Source organism: Colletotrichum paranaense (genome assembly GCF_030867605.1).
Source record: "Colletotrichum paranaense strain IMI 384185 chromosome Unknown Scaffold_4.1, whole genome shotgun sequence".
Classification (NCBI taxonomy): Eukaryota; Fungi; Ascomycota; class Sordariomycetes; order Glomerellales; family Glomerellaceae; genus Colletotrichum; species Colletotrichum paranaense.
This window is the reverse complement of record NW_026848962.1, coordinates 2,358,260-2,382,051: the sequence shown is the minus strand read 5'-3', so window position 1 is coordinate 2,382,051 and position 23,792 is coordinate 2,358,260. Positions and strand designations below refer to the sequence as shown.

The 23,792-nt window shown below is 53.9% G+C and overlaps 4 protein-coding genes across 4 annotated transcripts; all 4 read left to right on the top strand.

Annotated features, from left to right (window-relative positions):
- Positions 1 to 8,792: 8,792 nt before the first annotated feature.
- On the top strand, positions 8,793 to 14,504 carry CPAR01_05800 (proteasome component ECM29; the record flags this gene model as incomplete). Its single annotated transcript, XM_060490076.1, has 2 exons — positions 8,793 to 9,016; positions 9,128 to 14,504. The coding sequence occupies 2 exons, from the start codon at positions 8,793 to 8,795 to the stop codon at positions 14,502 to 14,504; spliced, it is 5,601 nt and encodes a 1,866-aa protein (XP_060351542.1).
- Positions 14,505 to 15,914: 1,410 nt separating this feature from the next.
- CPAR01_05799 (UBX domain-containing protein) lies at positions 15,915 to 17,668 on the top strand (the record flags this gene model as incomplete). The annotated part of the gene is made up of 2 exons (XM_060490075.1): positions 15,915 to 16,503; positions 16,563 to 17,668. 2 exons carry the CDS (start codon positions 15,915 to 15,917, stop codon positions 17,666 to 17,668), a joined length of 1,695 nt encoding a protein of 564 aa, XP_060351541.1.
- A 1,827-nt stretch (positions 17,669 to 19,495) lies between these two features.
- CPAR01_05798 (uncharacterized protein) lies at positions 19,496 to 19,681 on the top strand (the record flags this gene model as incomplete). The annotated part of the gene is made up of 1 exon (XM_060490074.1): positions 19,496 to 19,681. The coding sequence occupies one exon, from the start codon at positions 19,496 to 19,498 to the stop codon at positions 19,679 to 19,681; it is 186 nt and encodes a 61-aa protein (XP_060351540.1).
- A 709-nt stretch (positions 19,682 to 20,390) lies between these two features.
- Positions 20,391 to 22,674, top strand: CPAR01_05797 (uncharacterized protein; the record flags this gene model as incomplete). Its single annotated transcript, XM_060490073.1, has 4 exons — positions 20,391 to 20,472; positions 20,532 to 20,562; positions 20,636 to 20,952; positions 21,017 to 22,674. 4 exons carry the CDS (start codon positions 20,391 to 20,393, stop codon positions 22,672 to 22,674), a joined length of 2,088 nt encoding a protein of 695 aa, XP_060351539.1.
- Positions 22,675 to 23,792: the final 1,118 nt, after the last annotated feature.

Sequence of the window (23,792 nt, the reverse complement as noted above, 5' to 3'; positions counted from 1 at the left end):
ATACAAGCAAAGGTGCAGGTGCAGCTGACAGCCCTCGCAGCAAGTGACAACCGACTTTCCTCGCGACACTTTGGTTCTGTCCTGGAAAGGAGTTTGCGCTTCCCGTGTTCTTTCCACCTGGCCGGATAATTTTCAATTCGATATACCTTTACGGAGCACCGATGCAATAGGTAATAAGCTCTTTCCGTCCGTCCGTTCATGCCCAATTGATAATGGATTGGCGCGTGCTCTGTCCCTTTCTACCCTGACCCGGGACAAGAACGAATGAAGAGCGCCCCAATCCAATCCGGCCCAGCTTGTCCAGGTTCTTTGCACCTTGCAAATGACAACTGTACGAAAAGGCAATGTCCGGGACTATGGGCAGCAGAGACTCAACCTCGGAGGCTCAGGTTGGCCCGGTCACTGGCGGCGTCAACGTGGACTTGCCCTGACAGGAAAGGCATCCCGGCTCCTGCCCTCGCGTCCCCCCATCTGCCTGAAAACCTTGTTGCTGCTCATGGGCTCCATCTTTTGCATCCTTTTTTGGCTCCGTGACTCCGTCCGGTTTCTTTCGTGGACCTATTCCGCTTCCCATGCGTCTTTGTATCTTTTCCTCCCAGCTGCATGCCGTACCGCATCCGCAAGATGTAGATCGCCCCAAAGCCAGACGACAGAGAAAAAAGACTTTCAGTCACTTCTGATGCATGCCGCCGGCCATAGCCAATCTACGATCTTGCACCAAAACGACGGTACCTTAGGCCTCATTAGGGCGAGGTAGGGCAATCCTCCGGGCAGATCATACGGGGGCGGGAGAGACACGCTAAGCGCAAAACGCAGTTGCCCTACGTTGACGCCTCGTCTCGCCTGCCTTACCTTGCCGTGCTTGCCTTAGCTGGAGGGGAGCTCACGGCGCGAATCCCAGTACGTACCGGATCAAGACGCGAAATGGCGTCACGCAAAAAGGGAGGAGCAGGGGGGTCCGCCGGATTGGGGAGGGGCTCTTTTCTTGACCCTGCAGCCAGGTGTCGCCTTATCCCCGATGCCTCACCTCAAAATCGGGAGGAAGGCACGAAGGTACCTATCTTACCACGGGAGGTACTTCGATATCACAGTTCGATACGGCAGTGAATTTTCGATCAACCTAGTATCTGCGCAACATGCAATACCCAGTCTGCCAGAAATCCATTCTCAACAGATAGATAATACCTCATCATCACATCAATCAACCTTTTCAAATGCAGCCACCTTGGTATATTGGCCTCAGTAGCCTTACTCAAGACAAGTCATCTCTCCACCTTCACGGTCGTCGGAAGCCCCAACCACACCAGCCACAGCAACAGGAATGCGAGCTGTTCTTACTTCACCTTCACTGCGAGCCTCGAGGACAATCATCCCAGGCTTTGTTTGCTTTTCCGGTTGAGGCCATGCGAATTCACTCGCTACTCGCACCGCATCCAGCCGGACTCGAGCAACGTCGGCCCGGCAATGGTTCGCTTGAAATGCGCCGGCTCAGTCCCTCATTCCAGATGCCGCTCACCGATCGGGCCCTTCCCGCTTGCATGTCTCTCCATAATCAGCCGCTGGCCGCTGGACGAGCACGAACGACGAGATGGCGGATGCGACAAACACCAAAGAGCGAGCCGCATACAAGACATGGGCCTCCTTTCATTTCTTTTTCCCCGTCGCTGACTTCCTCCACGGAAACCTCCTCGACAACTTCTACGTGCGCCAGCCGATGTTAGTCTTCGAGGCGTGTTGACTCGCCCCCCCCCCCCTTCCCTTCGAACATGTCCCAGAGTCAGCGGGACATGTCGTGATATTAACCTTTGCCGCAGCTGTCTTCGAGCCTTAACTCGCTAACCGATTGTGCGCGCACCATGTTTCGAAACAGTTCGACGGTGTCAGTTTCTGCTCCGATCCAAGGACAGTCCTCGCTCTTGGCCACCCGTTCGCTCCCCCAACAGTGCAGAACACTCGAGCTTCTTCTGTCTGTGCAGCTGCCGCACGACCGCCCTCATCTATATCGAGGAAGCCACTCTACAGTTTTGTACATAGTTCCGATTACCACTTCTAGCAACGAGATCAACAAGTAATGCGCCAGAGCATGCTGTTTGCACACGGTGGACTTGGCATTCGTGGCCTGCGACTATCTCCTCCCAACTCGTCACGACAGCCAGCTAGTATGACCGTCACCGAAGATGCCGGCCGAGTAGGAGTCCTGGCCGACCGGCCAACCTTGACTACGAAAAGACACGTCAAAAGGCTCTGATATCGGCAAGTCATGGCTGCCTTGCCTTCCTTGGTACCCCCGTCCGGGAGATGGTCGAATAGCAGCGTTGACGTTGCACGGTACTTGCACCGCACTTTACGCGATCCTCGTCCTCTGAACAGGTCACCCCTGGCTTACGGGTGACGTTGGCAGAGGCATTGATTAATTGTTCGTCTACGGATACCGCAGTCGTCAACCCCGAAAGCCCCAGCGGCCAGAACGGCCCCTCCTTACGAAATCTGGTTAAAGTGCTGTCTCCGCGCCTCATTGACACGCTGGCACTCCGGCAGCTAAGGCACGCGTCTCCTTGTCCGGGGCGGACGGCTGTGAGGTTCAACAAGGAGCCGAAGCCTCGGGATCTGGGCATCGTCCGCCGCTGTGCCGCATCCACCCTGTCGGCTAATTGCCCGAGCGATGCTCAGTGGTGATAATTTTACGACTTCGAATGGGCTGAGAGTACACCGCGCGTCCGCCATGGGTACTGTTCAGGATTGTCCATATTACGGATTCAATCTTATTCGGATCGCTCAAGTTCTCATGTATGTAAAGGGCCGAAGCTGTCGTCGGGCTTGCAGCTTTTGCACAGCACCCAGTAGCACCCAGCACGACTCGCATGACGGTGAATTTCGGGTCTCCGTCGCATGCCGACTGACGCTTATTGGGTACATCAATCATTGGCTTGACAGTATTTTTTTTTTTTTTTACCCTGAGAAATGAAATCATCGGTCGGACCAGGGTGGAAGGGGGTGGCCGCATGAAGGAGAGTTCCCACTGCTACCGTGGATCGAGGTGTGGGAAGAGTTAGATCTCTGGATTTTCTAGCCCTTCTCTCTCACTGGTCGCTGCCTCGACGCGCCATGTGGCCCGGCCTCACTCAGAGATGCTGTGGGCTTGGATTGGTGGTGAGTTCAAATGACTCCCTTTCCCTCCTTCATTCCTACTCGTGGGCAGTGGTATGCTATGCGGCAGCTGTCTATGTAAATTACCCTGTAGGTCTCGGCCGATAATAGGCATCAAGTATCGCCCGCCAATTGATACCTTAGTCTGCCGTTGCGTGCTCCCGCGGCTCAAGTTGGAGCATGATTCAGCTCGCACTAGCAATCTCCGGTGCAACTCTTGAGCACTCGTCTTCTCGAGCCGATTGATGGCACCGTCCCCTATCGTTGGCACAGGTCAGCCAGCTCACGGACGCAAACCTGGAACCTCTCGCTCAGTGTTCATTTCTCCACACTGGTCGTCAAAAGAGCCTTCCTCAGCAAATGCTCAGTGTACGCCCCGAAAAGAGCATTGGTATCACAGGGGCATCAACATATCCCTGCCCGCCGTCGTGACCATTTCTGCGACGCATCAACGATCATACGAAGACTCGTCTGGCACCAAGGAAAAAAAATTGTCGTTCCATGTACATCATGTCCGTGGAGGGCATTAGTCTCGATGCTAGCCCCAGTTGGTGTATTCCTTCTGGCAGCAGTGACTTGCGTCCTCATCAGCATGAAGACTAGCAGGGTTCGGCATGTCTCAACCGCATGTTGTCGCGACGAATCATCAAGGGGCTTTTGCAATTCCACCAGGTCGTGAATGCATCTTCTCCCTCATCAGGACACGTATCGCAGCATCGTGACCTGCGCACACATCCTCTGGCAGGTAGGACTGGCGCGGGTGGGTGAGACGTGCAGCTTGTTCCTCAGAGTACCCCCTCAGTGGCTCAGACCACATTAATTGACGAAAGGGCTTCTTCTCGAAGCCAAGCTGACAGGCACCTAGCTCCTCAACCGGACGTATAGGTATTACCGTATTTCGTCTGATGATCCAGGGTCACATAGCCTGCAGACCACAAAGTACAGACTGCGAAGAAGCAATTTCCCTCCCTTTCTCGCACCCTTCAGTTGCGTTCCCCAGCTTTTGGAGGGGTCTAGGTACAGACTTGAGACCTTCGATCAGCGACTTCGTGCATACCACAGATAGGCCGGCGCTCTCTGCCTCGTCTAATTCTTACGCTCCATGGCTCCCTCGGTACCGGGCTAATTAGTCCGCAAACACATGGCCCCGGCGCCCACGGATTCAGTTCCTCATACCTAAGCCCAGGAAGCTGAAGGGCCCAGGAATAACTCGTCGTGGGACTTACGCCCCGACGTTGAGGCACCAGGAGCCTGCCAACTCGCATTTATTTGCGCAGAACGAACTGGCTTCACTTTTTGAACTCATCTACCATTGCTTTCGTCTATGGTACCCGACAGGGTGTATGTCTAATAAGTTGGTGAGCGACAACCTTTCCCCTTGACTCGCGTACCCAATTCTTGGTCTCAGTCTTGGACGGAACCTGAGGTACTGGTCGTACTCTTGCTTCTTTCCATCCCTCTCCGGCTACCTGGCCATTGCGCTCAGGCAATGCAGCGGATACCACTGCTGACTGCCCAAGACGACATCGTAGCATCCAGTCGCGGCGCTTTGAATGGCAATATCGATGCCAGCCTTTTGCATCAGTCAGGAGAGCAGGCTTCTAGGTTCCTACATAGGCACAGGAGGAGTTGGGATGGACTCGTTTGATTTTTTTCCAACGAGTTTAGGAACTAGTCGCAACGTTGTGTGTCGTTTGCAACTCGCCAAAGTGGCTCGTCGCAACCTCGCCCGCCATGAACCATGGAATATGGAGCTCATCGACTCGGCAATCTGCCATGGATTGAATCTTCGTCCTCAGATGGTTTGGGGGCCTGATGACACAATGGTCACGCCGTCGCCCAACTTCTCTTCTCCCTAGTCAGCTTCAAAACAAAAGAAAATGGTAGGTTGGAGTGCGTACGGGATACCGATATGGGGTTGGCTTGCAAGCCTGGTAAAGCCTGGAAAATCCGTACCTTCCAAATCGCAAACTTTAAAAATGAGTTTCGGAACAGGAGCTAGTTGAGAAGTAGCGTCTTCGATTAAGTGTGGGTGTGTGGGAGTATCGATGTGATGTGATGAGGTACAGGAAGACTTTGTCATGTGAAGCTGACTCTTCCCATGTTGCGGGGATGGTTTGGCGAGAAGGGAAGGAAAGGGGGGAAGATGTAGTGTGATATCAGAAGGACAGATGTGAGTCCTTTTTGAGTTTCTTCTACAGCTACCAATGAGGCTTCTCCAATGGCACTCCACGTTGGTGAGGTGGTGAAGGCGTGCTGGGATCATCTCTGTAGAGTTGTAGGATTCTCGCGGTTTCGCTGTGTGCGTTTGCTGCATACCAAAGTGGTGAATCGATAGTCGATGTTCGTATTTAGGCCGATCTCGGATCGGTCTTGGTAGGATTGGAGAAGTGATGGGGTATGGCAGACAGGTAGGCAGGTAGACAACGTTGACGCGTCGATGTTGTACTCTGTGGTAGGTTGTAATCTTCCCCCGGGGCCCCGGAGCGGGCGCGCTTAGCGGGCGATGGTACCTTACGCCGGCCGCACGGCGCGCGTTCCATCAGCGAATGCTGTGTCCAAGTCGCATCTTTGCTCAAACTGCCGCCAGACTAAATTCTTACTAGGTTTGACAAGCGGTTATCGTTTAGCCGGCTGGAAAGGGGGGAAAGAAAGGCTTCCTTGATGGTTTGAATGTGCATCTGAGGCCCCTAGTGTCGAATTCTGAGTAGTTAGATGATCTGCCGGGCAAAAGTCAATCAGACTATTCTTCTGTGATGACTTTGGCTGAGTTACATCGTGGGCGGGGTTTATGTCGTAGATGCGCAAGCGTTACCGGTTGGCGATATGGTTCGTGGAGACGATGGTGGGAGTTTGAGGCTAATTGTCAATGGAAAGACCGCATTATATATTTTGTCACAGCCAGGGGACTGGGAGCATAATTAAGGCTGATTATTTAACCATCGGGTCAACAGCAATCTGATGAGTTCAACTTTTAGTTCAGCTAGAAGAAGACTATGAGATGAATGCTCACACTGATAAGGGTCCTTGGTGTTCTCAGAAGGGCAACCAGACACTTGTCCATCAGGGAGTGGTAGTTTCGTCTCATGTGGTGTTGCAAGAACTGTTAGTTACCTAGGTTCAAGGGACTAGCCTTTCACTTACTAGTTATCCCCCATGTTGGGGTTTCGTCTGGGATCGGCAGGCGGGAAGGAGTGACTAGGAAACTCAGCATCTGCGATTTGTTCCGGGTTGCTAAAGTAGATCCGAGTTTGGGCGAAGGGTTTGTTTGATCTTTAAGGTAGAACGGGATGCCCTCAAGGGCTTTTGATAGGTGTATCTGATTTCCCTCTTTCGGCGTCCGTTGATATCGATTAGGATCAGGTCATTGCAGAAGAGAATACGGACGGTAACTTTGACAAGATCTCTCAACACCTGCGTTGTGAACATTGCTCTCTGTAACTCCACCACTTCCTGCAGCATGAGTCCAACGATTCTCATGCTTTCAAGTCAATGTCTATGTCAAGGGATCTTGAACACCTCTATCCAGCTGGGTGGCTTATGAGAATTGGGGGTTAGGGGGGAGCGTGACAACTTTTGGCTGACATTGGCGATCTCATTTGGCACCTGAAATATACCGATGCTATGCTTTTGAGGATCATGCAGATTACATCCACGATCTAAGCGGTCTCTGGCAATTAAATGCGAGCTATGGGCTTTACGACCGTCAGGTAATCGTAAGATTTGGGTATGCTGTCAAATGCCTCCAGGCATCAATAATGCCCTGATGGCCCGTCCAACTCGGAAGACAATAATTCCTTCCGGTCATGTGCCTCTACTGCCATGAGTTCAATTGTCTCTGATCGCAACAGTACCACTGGATGCTTGATGGAGACACGCGCAATAAGCCTGATACTATGCAATAATTCAAATGGAGGGCATGGTTCATCTGACCTTGGCCTCAAATCTGGAAACACCTCGCAACTAATGGTGACAAGAGATATTCTGGAATATTATTCGAGACAGATAAAGAGTCTATGCAACTCAATTTGATGGAGGAAGTTGAAACTTGGACAAATGAAATGATCTCGCGTTTGCGCATGTGGCTCGACGACTTGAATCGGCAGATAGGGAAGCTTTCAGTGAACTCTGCCTTTGCTCGTCCTGTCATACAATTACATACCTAATTATATTAACCGGTGCACAATGATTGAAACAAACCTCACGTTGAAATAGAGCTCGATGAGTTCAGATTCTCACTTTTCTTCAACGTCACTCCAGAGCCTACCCATCCAGTATACTGACACTTCACCAAGAGTTCGAGATCACTTCTGTACATATGGCTCTTTATTCAGGTAGCCTTAGCCATAAGTTCACCATAGTTTTAATCTTGCAATCAAAGAAATTGAAAAAAGGCTTTCACTCCAATTTCCTTTGACTTCAGTTCATAACTCGACATGATCTAGCTTACTATCACCCACCTGCAGCAAAGTGCACATATCGAGGCCGCCACGGTTGCAAGCGATGTGACCTGACTCAACGGGTGTTCGACCATTTCTGTGGCAAAGAAGTAATAAGGGACCCTGAGGTAAGGTATAAAGCGCCCGGCTGAAGCTTCAATGCCGGATCTCACAGCACCTTTGCGTGGGAGAGGTGGGTTAGGGTTTTACTCCCGTCGAGTTTCAGTGATTCACCTGTGCCGTATCTGTAAGTGACTCCATCTATCTCACTACTTCGCCTTATTCTTTATATAAAGTTCTAGATCTCAAATCACCTCATCTCACTAGTAGCATATGTTTGGGAACTGCACCCCGATAATTAAAGACAGATGCGGCTGAATGTGAACTCCAAAATAACAAAGCCCTCGCATGTTCTATGTGATCAAGATAAAATCACCCGGTAGAGCGTGATTGCTTTTTGCTTGCCTTGTTGTTCCCTCACACATCCTGATAACAATATTCATAATTGAAATAGGACGGCACTGAACTGAGACGGCGAGTGCTCTCGCCTCTTATGATTAAGTGAAGGCTGCTTAGAAGAATTGTACCAACCCCCCCCCTCACCTTGCATTGTTCAACTCTCTAGGCAGATTAATCCTGCAGGGCCATATCCTTAGGGAGAAAATCACAAGAGGACGGTGCAGAGGTAAAATGGGGAGAGCTCTCGCCTTGTGTGGTTAAGACGACTATTGAGTAGACCCGCATTAATTACACGTCACCTTGTCTACCTCTCATGACACGCTGTACAGAAATACAACCAGAAACCAAAATAGGACGGTGCAGAAATAACCAGCGAGAGCTCTCGCCTTGTGTGACCATACACTTTGAAGCTGGGTAGCACCCGCCTTTCTAGTTTGTTTCTGTCTCGGAGTCTCTCGAAAACATCTCCGGCGTTTACTCGCTAAACCGATTTCGGAGCAAACATTGGCCACATTGTGGCGGAGGTAAGTTGCCGCCCCCAACTGTTTCTCCCCCTGTTCCGTTCCGTTTTCTGTGGAATTTCTGGAACCACTCGGACACCAAGCTTAATCAGCTCAGGCAACCGGAAGCAACGTCGACTCTTCCCACAGCACACGTCAGGTACATTTACATGTACCCCCACATCTCTCTCTCCATCATCACCTCTCATCATCAACCCAAATTCAACGCTGCGACAGCTTCTTCAAGATGTCTGGCGAATCTCCCGAGGCCAAGGAGAAGCGCCTCGTGGGGACTGTCCAGATTCGGCTTCTCGAGGCGTCAAACAACGAGACCAAGTTGAACGAGTTGTTGGGCAAGTACCTGTGCGCGCTGCTACTCAAGGCCAAGAGTGACTATCCTGCAGTCCGCACTGAGGCGAGAATCCACCACAAGCTTCACATAATTATTTCTGATACTGACGTTCGAGTTAGGTGATCACATTTGCCGGCAAACTCAAAGGCCTGATCATACACCCGAGGTACGAATTTCCTTGTCTTCCGCGTCTTCCAGGATTTGAGTGTGGGCACTAACGGTGTACACAGCATCATTCTTCCGGTGGAGAAGCTCATCGACCAATATCAAGAGGTCGACTCACCTATTCTTCGCGTCTTAGATATTTCCTTCATCCAGCATAGCATTCTGCGTCTGGATGATTACGAAAGACGTCATCTATTCCCCAAAGTGGCAAAGGGCATTTCATCGCCCAACCATGCCGCCACCCAATCATCCATGTTCAATGTTCTCTTGAAGATCATTCCCGATATCCAGGTACCATCACGCGGCAGCGAAGAAGACGCGGCCTTGAGAGAAGCTAGCGGTCTCTCCAAAGATGCAGACGCCCTCTTCGTCGCAAGATGGCTGGGTAAGGTGTTACTCCTCAGGATCCCGGGTGGCTCGAACCCAACTCGACAAGATTTTGAGAGGATGAACCCGGCCCTGCTTGCAGCGGACCTGGACTTCCTGAAGCCGGAGCAGCGCGATACCGCAGCTGCATTCCAGAATATGCAGCCCCTCCGGCGCAAGATTGCTCAGCTCTTGGCTAGCGGTGCTTTCAAAGATGAGGAAAGACTCTTGCCTGCGCTATCTGCTGCAGCGAGCCCCGACTATCAAGTCTCACAGGCCGGGGAAGACATCTTGAAAAGAATCACAATCGACTTCGAGAAGGCGTCGGTTATTGAGGAGTTGTATAATGCACACGCCCGACTTCCTGCGCCCCATAGAATCAAGATTCTCCCTCTGCTTTCGAAATCGAAGCTTGCCACGACAATGCAGGATAACATCATGAACGTCGTGACGCTCGACTTTGGTACAGAGACTTCATCCATTGCGCCAGCTCATTTACAAGCAGCAAGTGGCCTGGAGCGTACCAGACTTCACAAAGCTCTGTTTTATTTCCTCAACTGGTGCGCCAACATCGGACCTACTCAGGCCCCCTTCACCATCGGTCCCAAGTTGATCGACAAGATGCGGACTTACGTGGAAGACCAGGGCTGGCCTGTTTCACGGACACTGACGGCAGATGAAGAGAAGCTTCGGTCTATGGCCTACGACTTACTTGGTGTTCTTGGCGCGGGAAGTGCATCCAGCACACAGGACAAACTGCATCTCGTCGGTTGGCTCTTTAGATCCATGTCCGAGGACCCTACCGTGGAGGCGGTCTCTGCCATTGAGGGCTCACTTTCGGGACTGACCAGAAGCTTCGACCCAAAGACAGTCAGCGGCGACGGTCGCGGCAGTGGTATGATTAGCCTCATCTCTCTCCTCCTGCACTACATGAATCTCCCTGAGGAGAACCCTGCCGTGCGAAGTGCAAGATTCTCAGCGGTCAAGTGGGCGAACCAGACCATCGCATCATGGGATGTGCGAGGCAGATGGATCGATATCCTGGCCATAGCCGGCCGCAAGTCAGAGCGCACAGAGGTCGTCGAGGAAGGCAGAAAGGGCTTGGATCCCTGGACGTACAGGGACGCCGAGGCGCACAAGATGCCGGATTGGATCCAACTCATGACGTACTTCTTCTGCGACAAGATATCTGACGAAATCTCAAGTGACGAGTGGAGCAGTTCAGCGCCTCCCAAGCTTGACTTCGATGATGACCGTACGATGCAGAACTTTCAAGGCGAAAAGATGATGGCTTACTCTGTTGCCGTCGAGTATGTCAAGAGGGCCCTGTTCGTCGCCGCGCTTCCGGACTTTCCTTTGGTCCCTGATTGGAGTTCCCAGCTCGACACTCTTGTTCGGAACGACGTCAAGACCCGGGAAACCATCAGAGCCTACTTCCGTTCCGTTGAGCCGGAGTACATTGGCCTGTTCATCAAGATCTGCTTCGATGGTGTTCGTTACCTGAAGAACCTGGATGGAACCGATCGCGTCGTTGAGAGCTGCCTGAAGTCCATGGTTGATGTCGCATCACTCGCCCCCGCTGGCACTATCAACTACATTGCCCCCTCAGCATGGGTTCTGCAGAAGTGCATCGCATCAAACAACAGACACACTCGTGCTGCCGCCGCGCAAGCCGTCGGAATTCTCCTTCCTCACCCCCTTAATAAGGTGGACCTGGCGATTCCCGAGGCGGCTCCCCACCAGACGAGGAACGAGAACGTTCAGAAGTTCCTGAGAGATCTCAAGGCTATGATTTGGGGATGGGAAAAGCATGTTGGAGCAGTCGCCAATGGTGTCGAAGGAGCCCTGCAGGCATTCGGCCACATCTTTTCGAGGGCCGTGTACTATGGTCTTCCTATCCCGATCGACGTTCATCTTCCAGCAAGGATGCTCATGGACAAATCGCGCCATGGCCCGACGTTGGAGAATGCTATTCTCGAATGTTACGGAGAACTTTGGACCGCGGGACTTTCCCAGTATATTCCGGACAATGTTAACAACCTTACGGCGGATTATGTGATTGAGAGACTCACGGAGAATGCAAATGCAGGAAGCGACAAGTCCATCTTTGCACTCGGCCGCCTTGCCTTGGCGTTCAACGAGCCAAATGAAGAGGCCACCCCTGAAGACGGCCTGCTGTACCCGTCTAGCAAGGCTTCAGGCATCGATAGCGTCCTAAAGAGCCTTTTCGGACTTCACGCGAGAAAGGAGACTGAGATCCAGTTCACAGTCGGCGAGGCCATCACTGCCGCTATCGCCTGCTGGGACTCTGACTTTGTCAAGCTCTCCATGAATGTCGACTGCACCGACGGTCCCTGGAGAAAGGGCAAGCGCAGCCAGAGAATCACCGCCGTGCTCGACAAGCTGTTCCGCGACTGCAAGACGACAAAACCCAGCTTGCTTAAGGCCGCTGGCATCTGGCTCTTCTGCGTCGTTCAGTACTGCGGACATCTCGACGAGGTCCAGTCACGTCTTCGAGAGGCCCAGGCCGCATTCATGAGATTGCTCAGTGCGCGTGACGAGTTGGTGCAGGAGACGGCCTCCCGCGGTCTGTCACTGGTGTATGAGAAGGGCGACGAAGGATTGAAGCAGGATCTTGTCAAGGACTTGGTCTCGGCCTTTACTGGGAACACCACGCAGATCAAGGTTGAGGATGAGACGGAGTTGTTCGAGCCCGGCGCTTTGCCTACGGGCGAGGGCAAGTCGGTCACGTCGTACAAGGATATTGTCAGTTTGGCGAACGAAGTCGGTGACCAGAGTCTCGTCTATAAGTTCATGTCTCTTGCGACGAACGCCGCGACCTGGTCTACGAGATCTGCCTTTGGCCGCTTTGGTCTCAGCAATATCCTCTCCGAGTCAGAGGTCGACCCTAAGCTTTACCCTAAGCTGTTCCGTTACCGCTTCGACCCGAACTCCAACGTTCAACGATCCATGGACGACATCTGGAAGGCGTTGGTCAAGAACCCGAATGAAACGATTGGCGAGCACTTCGACGCCATCATGCAGGACCTTCTGAAGAACGTCCTCGGCAAGGAGTGGCGCGTCCGACAGGCCAGCTGTGGTGCCATCTCCGACCTGATTTCCGGACAGCCCTTCCACAAGTATGAGAAGTACTATGCCGAGATCTGGACTGCGGCACTGAAGGTGCTTGACGATGTCAAGGGATCTGTCAGAGAATCTGCTCTCAAGCTGTGCATGGGTCTGACCAACACTATTGTCCGTCAACTCGAAGAGGGTGGGTCTTCGTCGTCAGCGCAGGCTATGCTGAAGCAAGCTCTTCGTTTCCTCCTCTCGCCCAGCGGTCTCGAGAGCGGTGTCGACGAAGTCAAGATGTTTTCGCTCAAGACGATTATTGACATCACTAAGAAGGGCGGCCCTAATCTGAAGCCCTTCATTGTCGACTTCATCCCTCCTCTTCTGGGCCTTCATAGCACAATCGAGCCAGAGCAGATCAATTACGCTTACCAGAAGGTTAGCGAGGACTCCCGTGACCAGCTTGATAAGCTCAGAGCTAGATGGGTCAACCAATCGCCAATCTCGGAAGCCATCGACAACTGCCTTCGGCAGCTTGACGCCGAGGGGATGAAGCAGCTTGCGCCGAAGCTCGAGGAGATCATCAAGACCGCCATCGGCATGCCGACCAAGATTGCATGTGCTAGACTGATTGGCGATCTCGTCATGCGCCACGCCGTCGACTTCAAGCCGGTATCACCAAAGTTCATGCAGATTATGGAGAAGCAAGCACTCGACCGCAACGACGAAGTCAGCAAGGGCTATGCCAGAGCCGCGGGATACCTGATGCGTATCGTTCCCGACGCATCCAAGGAGCGCCTCGTCGATAAATTTACCGAATTCTACTTTGTCAGCGAAGACGAGGCCCGCCGCGCCAAGGTATCCGACGTTGTTCTCGGCGTTTCCAAGCTGGCCCCCGACCACTTCAACGCCCTGGCGGCCAAGTTCATCCCGTTTACCTACATGGGAATGCACGACACGGACGAGTATACCCGAAAGTGCTTCGACGAAGTCTGGAACCAGCACGGCGGCAGCTCCCGCACCGTCGCGCGCTACGTTCCCGAGATTGTAGGCTTCATCAAGAGAGGCCTCGAGGCGCCGCGATGGAACCTTCAGCATACCGCCGCCTTCAGCATCGCGAGCATGATCAAGGCCGTCGTTGCCTCCAGCGATGCCACTGGCGGACAAATGTCCGAGGCAAACCTGAAGCTCATCTGGCCCGTTCTTGACAAGGCGCTCGCGCTCAAGACCTTCCCCGGAAAGGAGAAGGTTCTCGAGTCCTTCCCCCAGTTCGTCGGCAAGGGCAAGGCTCTCTGGCAGAATGACTCGACCATCGCCGCACAGCAGCAAAAGATTGCGATCCGCGAGGCGAAGAGAAACAACGAGGACTACCGCCCGCACGCCTTCAAGGCTCTCTGGCAATTTGCAGAGCAGCGCGACGACTTGGACCTTCTCGAGACCATCTCCACCATTGTGAGCGGGCCTCTGGACGACTTCATTGACGAGGACCGGATGGATGTCGACAGCTCCGGCGACGCGACTCGCAAGGCGGCCGTCAACGGCATTGAGACTGTCGCGCGGGGCTACAACCGCAAGGAGATCAAGGAGAACCCCAGCGCCGTGCTCAAGAAGATCTTTGAGCTTCTCAAGACGTACCTCGACAACGCCAAGTTCGAGGGCATCAAGCGAGAGGTGTGGTACGAGTCCGTCAGAGACCTGATGGAGGCTGCGCCTGCCCCTGCCTCCAGCACCCCTGCCAGCAACGAGAAGGAGATCGCTCTGGCCTATCTCCGCAGCCTGGATCCCGAGTCCGTCGACAACGGCACCGAGGCCCAGCGTACGATGCGGGTCCTCGCTATTGGCGGAGTATTCAAGGCCATTCAGCGCGGTGTGTTTGGGGAGGGAGCGGCGGCGGCGGAGGAGAGGAAGGGCTTTGTGGAGATGGTGAAGAAGGCTTTGGGGGCTGAGAGGTCTCTTGAGGTGCAGAAGCACCTCAAGGAGATCCTCGCGGAGTTGGAGAAGTAGGAGGAAGAGGAGATGATACTTCTCCCTACTTCTCCAGCAAGGGAAGCTGATGTTTTTGGCCGCGAGGCGGCAGGATATGGCTCGCGGGGTGTTGATACCCCTATATTAGAACTTGCTCTTTACTTGAATGACTGTTACAATGACGCCAGCCTTCCTCTCAACGTGCTATTGATTTCGCAGAAACAATTCATCGATGTACACATGAAAGATAATGGAAAGAGGGCAGAGCCAATGGGACAATTTTGAAGCGCACTTTGTGTAGCTAAGGTTGGTTACGTATAGATTGATGGCACCGGCTCGGAGTCGCAAGCCAGGGGATACCTGTCCATTTCCGGTGCTGCTGCCTCGAAGCCTGAGCGAATCCTCTGATCTATGTCAGACTGCACCAGCTACTTACCTTTCAATAGTGCGGCAGACCACAGAAAGCCTAGATGATAGTTCTCCTTGACAGGGGCCTATTCGCAGGTAGTAAGATTCCTACATCTCGCAATTTGTGGGTGCGGGACATCGGGACGCTCAGCCAGATAGCCGTTTCTTGAGATGGCAAAACCGGAAGCAGAAGCTATATCTTCATATCTTGATGTAGATAGAAATGGCAGGCCAAGGCAGGATGAATCTAGAGACGGGCCTGTGCATATAGTCAGAGCAAGAAAGAAGCAGGCTGCAATGCTCTGCGTGGGGTGCTCTTCAAGACAAACATCTTCGTGTGTGGCTGAGTACAAGCCACAAGGTCAGCCACACGAGATTGAGCACCTTGGTGGCCATGGCGCAGTAAATCACCTCATCGCATCAACATTCCACCATTTCTCCGAGACAGCCCAGAGCAGGAAGGATGGCTCCGAGGCCCGACCGGCGGTTGCGTCACAGAGTTGGACGCCTTGAGGGTGGCACTGGCCTGATAGCAGCACCTGCCCTGTGCTTCCACCCGTGCCTGCACTCATTTGCCTTTACACGCGCCGGGACAAGCCCGCAACACCATCCCGTCCTCAGATCAGTGGCGGCGCAAACCAACCAAACCAGCCTTGCCTTCCCTTTCCCAACAAGAAGCTGAACCTGAAGCTATCGACTTTCTTTCAAGTTGCTCGTTTGGAAACCGCCGTGGGCTTCTTCACTTGACGGGGCCAGACAATTTAGACCCAAAGACCAACGCGCCCGACGGTGACCTGCAGCTACCCCTCCGCCCCGTGCCAGACTCCAGCACCTTCGGTTCAAGGTGGGGCAGAGGTGCCATCCGTCTCCCACCTTCAGCGACTCTTCTTCATTCACTCTTCTGACCGCCACCAGAAAAAAAAACAGAATATCTTTCGACTCATTGCTGGCCGGTAACAACTGCTGAAGGACATCTCACGAAGCCACGCACGAAGCCAAACTCTTTTCAGCGATCTTAACAGTCAAGCGCACACCTTCGCCATGGACGAGGATATCTCCAACTTCGTCGCCATCACGGCAGCTAGCCCGGAGGCCGCTCGCGGCTTCCTGGAGATGACCAACAACAATCTGGAGCAGGCTATTCAGCTTTTCTTCGAGAACCCCGACATTCAGAGTAGTTTCAACCAGCCGTCCGCCACCTCCTCGACAGCGCCGCCAGTGCCCTCGAGCACCCGACCGAATGTTGGACGGCAGGACGAGCGCGGGGTCATTCACATAGATAGTGATGACGATGGCGATACGGCCATGACGGTGGACGATATGGACGATAACTTTGGACACGACGACTCCGAGATTGCGGCAAACGAACAGGTGGCGGCCATTGCCCGAAGCGCCCAAGAGGAAGAGGATGCCGCCATGGCCAAGAGATTACAAGAGGAACTTTACGGCGGTGGGCCTGGAGGTGGTGGTGGCGGCGCTGGAATTGGCGGCGGTCAGGATGATGTCAGATCACCCATCGCCAGAACCACCGAGACGCTGGTTGGAGGCTACGACGGTGACGATGGTATGGACATGGACACCATCATCCGGGCACAAATGAGACAGAGAGAAGCCGCCAGGGCAGCTCGAGGTGCGTATTGGGCAATGTCTACGTCTTTGGGTTTGCCATGCTAATATTTTGGGCACCAGCTGGTGGTGGAAACCCCTTTGCTCATAACCTGTCCATCTGGGACGATGACAGCCCAGCTGCCGCCCAGCCCGCCCAACCTGCTGCAACGGAAGGCGGCACGCGAGCCCAGAGACTGGCAGAGCTGTTCCGGCCGCCCTACGACATTATGTCCAGACTAGAGTGGGACGAGGCGAGACAGGAGGGCAAGGACGAGAAGAAGTGGATTCTGGTCAACCTCCAGGATATGAGCGACTTTAACTGCCAAGCCTTGAATCGGGATATTTGGAAAGATGCGGCTATCAGGAGGCTATTGGATGATGCCTTCATCTTCCTGCAGTATGACAAGGACGCCATGGCGGCACAGCAGTACATCAACTTTTACTTCCACGGCACCGGCCACGAGAACCCAGACAACTACCCGCATGTCGCTATCATCGATCCGAGAACAGGAGAGCAGGTCAAGGTTTGGAGTGGAAGACCGTTCCCCAGCGCATCTGACTTCCACGCGCAGCTGGCCGAATTCCTGGACCGCTATAGCTTGGCGGCGAACAGCAAGAACCCCGTAGTGGATCAAGCAGCGCCCCGCCCCAAGACCGTCGATGTCGACCGAATGACGGAGGATGAGATGCTGGAGATGGCATTGCAAAACAGCCTTGCAGCGTCCAACGGCGGTAGCAGCAGCAGCTCCAAGCCTAGGACGAGCGTATTCGATCCTGATGCGCTGACCAAGTCGGACTCATCCAGTGGCCGAGGCCAGGGCATTTCTCCAGTCGAGGAGGCGGCAGGCGGCATTACTCCCCCTGCTGAGCCGGCAGCGGCGCAGAGCGCCTGGGCCCGGATTGCGGGTGACAGGCCGCACACGGAGCCAGAGAACAACCCGGCAACGACGACAAGGATACAATTCCGACACCCTACTGGACGTGTTATCCGTCGATTCAACCTGGAGGACCCGGTCAGACGCATCTATGAGTGGCTCAAGGCCGAGCCCCTCGAGGGCAAGGAAGGGATTGAGGTTGAATTGAAGCGTATGCCGCAGGGCCAGGACTTGAGTGACGGGTTGGACACAACTATCATGGAGGCTGGGCTCAAGAACGGCACCGTCATGATTGAGTTCATTGAGGACTAGAGCTGGCCTTGGTTCGACTCAGCGACTGATGATTCGGGCGGGAAACGTCGGATACGGGCAAGGTGCATTTATTCAGCAGGGCCAGGGCCAGGGCATGGCCGATAGAACCGGAACTGGACAGGCGGAAGGAAGCCTTCTTTTAACATTGTTCGTTTGGGTTCTTCTCATACATAGTACGATATCCGGCGAGGGCAGGCAGGCAGGCATGGAAGGACGTAGTTTATCGAGGACCACGGGTAGCCTAACAGAGTCAAACAGCGGGCCAGAAGATTCGGACGGCCATCCACCGTAAGTAGACGCTTGTTAACACAGAGACGGCATCAATAGACAGGGAAATGAAAGCAATGCTGGTCGCGTTGTGATACGATTTGAATCATTGAGACGCGCATACAGTGAATGACTTGACGCGCATGTGTCCCTAACGCGTGTAAAGGAACAGAGTATCAACGTCCAACGATCCGATGCCAATCGTCTTCAGCCTCTGCTGTCGTATTCAGTGTAGATGTATTAGTGGAAATCCACACCCAGGGCTGAACGGAATCGACGGCAGGGTCAACCAGAAGAAGAAGCCAAAGGAACAAAGATGGGTCAAAGGTGCTCCGTAGATGTCTTGGGCTGAGAAATGTGGGTGTTTCACTAGGCTAGAGCATGAACTATCTATCTTTGGGAAGTGTGCTTGGCTCACCTGGGCATCGGTGGTGGCGCCGGTTGGAGGGGAACCAATCAGAGGGGGATGACGGACGGGTTCCTGGACGGGACGTGTCACTGCATGCGAGATGGATGGAGGGGTGATTGGATGTGGTGGGTTGCTCGCGTCTGTTAGGTCTGGTGCTAAGGTAGTACCTATATTGATGTTGGTGTTGTTGAAGCTGAGATGGCGAGATGGTGAAATGAGAAGTGGGAGATGGATGTGTGGTTGGCAGCGTTTGGGTCGATTCTGTGAGGTGCAGTGCCAATTGATAAGCAGGATGTGATCTGTGCACGCTCGCTTACGTTGGCGATAATGCATTGCGCAGATACCTTGCGGCATTCCATTGTTTTGACTGCTAGAGGTCGCTGACGTTTTTACTGGACAGGGCCACCCCGAGGACCATACCGATGGCAGGGGGGATGGATACTTGAGGTGGGATGAGGGGAACCTGGGAACCCAATTGACATCAACAGCAGTGGTTGCTGGTGAACCGACCCCTCGGTTACCCTTTCAGATCATGGCATAAACAACGGGCGATGGGAGGTCCAATAGACACCTCCTGATTTTGTTTCCGCCTTACTTTGGCCATTCCAACCTGCTTTACGAATACCTTGGATTCAATACTTCCTAACGCTGGAACGTCGCATTTCCGTTTACATCTATTTGGGGAGTCGATCTTACCAAAACAGACCAAATCTCAAGGTGCCTACCTACCTACCTACCTACCTACCTACACAGGTACCTACGAAAGTCCAAGCCCCGGACTAGCACCAACACCAAGACCACACCCCAAACATTGACAACATCCCAAGACAACATTCAAGAAAGCGACGACGACGCAAAGACAGCCACGCCACCGCCCTCTTCTTTGTGGCCTCTTTCAACCGTCCAGAGGTCTGACTGCTTGGTCTCGGTCTGGCTTGGTGCCGTCTCTTGCTACCCCACACTCTGCCTCGTGTGCCCAAACATCAAATTCCCATCCGTCGTTCCCTTGGGACCAAAGCACAGGTACCAACCGCAACCCCACGACGCTTTCTTTTTTGCGCGGCTCTTCCTTGCCATACCGTGAGATCACCCATCTCTATCCGTACTCTGTAGGTCTCTTGAATATCCCCTGCTGTTTGTTGTGCCTACCTATGGACTGTCATCTAGTACCGTGGCCCGGGGCACTGACGTGTTTCCTTCCCTCTCCCTTTGCTTTGGCTCTACCAAATCCACCGACTCGCGAAGAACGCGAATTACAGCGGCCCGCTACAGTGTCTCACCACCACCTCTGGAACTTTTTTTTCCTCATCCTCACCTACCTCACCTACCTACCGTAGTGGTTTTCCCCTCTCCTTGTTTACCTCGTCATTCTGTCTCTGCATCTTGAAGAAAAAGGAGAGACGAGACATTCGACACGCGACAAGAGCCCACGTACGATTGACGCCGCCCCCTTGGGAACTAATCACCGTTAGGCTCCGGCCGACTTTGTCTCTAGCACATTTTTTGCTAACCGCTCGCCTTGAACCAGATCGCTTTCTTTCTCTCCTTAGTTTGGGCCTTCAAAACCAGCCTTCTCGGGGGCCACTTGTGACCACCTAGCCCGGCCTCAATCGCTTCTACCTCAGCTCGACGACAAGCCGTATCCGTCGTCCCCCACCGCCTCTGTCCCTCTCCAGGTCGCTCGCCCTCAACTCCAGGATCCCTTCTTCAACCAGCTGCCCGCTGCTCGCTGCCCGCTGCCCGAGCACCAAGGGAAAAAGAGACTTTCCAGTCCGAGAACTCAATTTCCCGCCAACCGAACATTTCTCTGCCTGACGACAAGAGGCATCGGACCAGAGACGAACCACCACCGCGCCGACGCCGAACTACCGCTAATCCCACTGCGCTGACGAACTTTCGGACCCCTTGCAACCCCGCGATCCTCTCCTTTGCGACGGACGACAGCTCTCGACGGATCAGCCTTCTGTTGTTGCGCGGCGTCAATTGAACGACGGCTCCTCTCTGCTGGGAACACACCACCATCCTTCGCAGCGCTAGACCGCAATCATGGGCGATCGCGATAGGGATATCGAGGAGGGCAACGAGGCGCTTGATCCCGAGCTGCTCTACACCAAGGAGTACTGCATCGGTATGCGCGCTGCTTCCGTGCTTGGTGCGGCATGTTGCTAATACACTGGATTTGTCTAGGTGGAGGAAGCTTTGGCAAGGTCTACAAGGGGTAAGTACCGCCGAGTTCCCCTCCCCTCTCCAGCGAGAAGCACCAGAGGACTGACCATAACTCGTACAAACAGAGTCGACAAGCGCACCGGTCACGCCGTAGCCATCAAGATTATTGATATCGAGAGTGCCGAGGACGAAGTCGAAGACATTATCCAGGAAATCGCCATCCTGTCCGAACTGCAGTCCCCCTATGTTACGAAATACTACGGCTCGTATGCCAAGGGGGCGGAACTATGGATTGTCATGGAGTTTTGTTCTGGCGGAAGCTGCGCAGACCTCATGAAGCCAGGTCTGATTGGCGAAGACTACATTGCCATCGTTATTCGCGAGCTGCTACTCGGTCTCGATTACTTGCACACGGATAAGAAGCTGCACCGCGATGTCAAAGGTACGTGGATCACTCTGCAATGCGCACCATTTGCTATTTTCCTAGAGCTGACATACGGATTCAGCTGCCAATGTACTACTCAGCTCCAACGGGCAGGTTAAACTCGCAGATTTTGGCGTTTCGGGGCAGCTCTCGGCTACCATGACGAAGAAGAATACTTTTGTCGGCACACCTTTCTGGATGGCCCCGGAGGTCATCAAGCAGTCAGGGTACGATCATAAAGCTGACGTCTGGTCGCTTGGTATCACGGCGCTGGAGCTTGCCAACGGCGAGCCACCGTATGCTGATATCCACCCCATGAAGGTGTTATTTCTAATCCCCAAGAACCCCCCACCACGGCTGGAAGGAAACTTTACAAAAGCATTCAAAGATTTCATCGAGGTGTGTTTGCAGAGGGACCCCAAGGACCGACCTACGGCCAAGGACCTGCTCAAGCATCCGTTTATACGCCGCGCAAAGAAGACGAGCTACCTGACCGAGCTTATCGAGCGCCACAGCCGGTGGGCTGCGACGCACAAGGGCGACGATGACGAGAGTGACCAAGGGGGTGAAGAATACTACGAGCGCCGGCAGGTCGACGAGGACATGTGGGATTTCGGCACAGTGAGGCTTGTAGGAGATCGTGGCGGCGTCGTTCCTCGTCCCGGACTTGGTGCTCTGGACGAGTCTGCCACCAACGCCAGAGCTGCGAGATCTACGGAAAGCATAGATGATTACGGAGAGCGTTCGAGAGACAGCAGTCCGACCAAGATTCGCGACTTTGGCCGAGACCTCGCCATCGCCTCTGATACCCTCAAGGCCGCCAGTGCCAACACGGGGACCTCTCGACAGGCATCGCCGCAAAGGAAACCAGTGCCGTCAGTTGCGCCTGCGCTCCAGTCGCCGGCCAAGGTGCCTCTTCCAATGTCACCTGAGAAGTTGCAAAGAGGAGGAGGAGGGGGTCCAGAGACACCGCGACCCGTCTCTCGATTGATTCCTCCTGCCGTCCCGGTCAGTCAATCTCCGGACTACGACCGAGAATTGCAGGTTCAGTTGCAGAAGGACATGGGCTTGATGAGTCTAGGCCCTGTGATTCAGCCAGCCGACTTGCAACAACTCGATGATGCTACACCCCCGCGACCCCCTCTCCATGGGCCTCGACCAAACAAGTTTGCACCGATTACTCTTCCAGAAATCCCACCATACCGCGGCAGCCCGCAGGCGCAACAAACGCCGGTCAGGATACCGAGCCAATCTCCGAATGGGCAACATCGTCAACCGTCTGGCCAGGCGGCGCCGCTTCCACCACCAAAGGCATACGCGCTGCCCTCAAAGACGCAGACACCTACTCCTGAACCCGCGGCTCCTTCATCCTTTCCCTCGCCAGCGCCGTCTAACCCCAACGGGGAGTTGGACGCCTTGAACGATGTCATTTTCCCTGCACTAGAGGAGGCGCTAAAGAGGAGACAAATTAGGCTGCAACAGGCATTCCGACCTCAACAGGGTTCGTCTAGCCTCGTGGCCATGAACCAGGTGACCCCAAAGCAACAACGAGCGGAGGCGGCTCACGAGAAGCTGCGAAAGCTCGTATATAAGCTCGCTCATGTGTGTAAAGAGATTGACCACTATGACAAGGCGGAGCCCGTGGGTATGGGCAGGGACGTCGGCACCTTCCTGGAGGGGCTGTTAGAGGAAATTCTCGTCAGGGTTGAACCCCTCGACGAGGAGGATGTTGCGGCGTGAACCGTCTGATGGTCCAGGCGGCTGTGTGTGAGGCGGAACGACAGACAGGGGTAATGCTTGGTGGGGCACCCGACGAGCACATGCTCGGATGCCCGCGAGTCGTCGCCGGCTGACCGGCGAGGTGGCATGGAAGATGGGAACGAGCTGCCCCGTTGATGACACGACAATACACGGGGTTCTGGAGGATATCTATCGCCCCAATGCGAAAACGAAGAGGCTTATTACGTACGATGCAAAGGGCCAAAGGAAGGAAAATCGGGGTTGATGGAATGCTGGAAACGACAAAGATGACAAGACGACGGATATGACATGACGGATAGGACACATACACATACACATACACACACTTGGCCCGTTCCCCTTCTCGTATTTTGACTCGGAACTGGGAAGTAAACACCGGGTGGCGGATCCAGGGTTTGAGGAATACAGGATGGGATGGGCAGGGAAGGGGACGCAGGAGTGGTTCACAAGACGCCTTTTTCCTTTCTGTTTTTCCCTTTTCTACAGTTCCTCATGTATTATACCCAGCATTTACCAAGAATAGAGTGCGTGCTCTTTCTCTGAGACTACCGGGCCACCACACCCCCGGAGAAACCGATGCAAGGCTGAAGAGGGAGGCTTTGGTGCACTAAGCCGTTTGGGGAGGAAGAGAGAGGAATGGCATCTTGTGTGGTTAGTGATCATGGATGCTAGGGAGAAGCGGACCCTTGAGTCGAGGGTGGGGAGGGGGTTATTCCTTTTCTGCCCAGTGGCAGTGGCTGTTCCCGTGTCTGGCTGGGTATGTCATGTATGGGTCTATCCATATGGGAATCGTTAGATGTTGCCGAAAGTCAATACTCTACTGTAAGCGAGCGAGACTTGGCTTTGCCGCTGCAGAGACAAGGCAAGGCCTTGGGAGAAAGTCTCGCTCTTTCTTGGGGCCTGCCCCGGCTCTCCTGAACATTCGTGGAGCGTTCGGCTGGGGGAGGGGGAGGGGAAAGGAAAGACCGGTGGATCGACCGTGGAGTTTATATGGTATACGGACGCCAAGGCGCCGTATGTGTGTGGTGGTGTTGAACCATGACTCTATCTACGACGGACCCATGTCCGGCGCGGCTGAAGAGGATGGACGGGCCTGG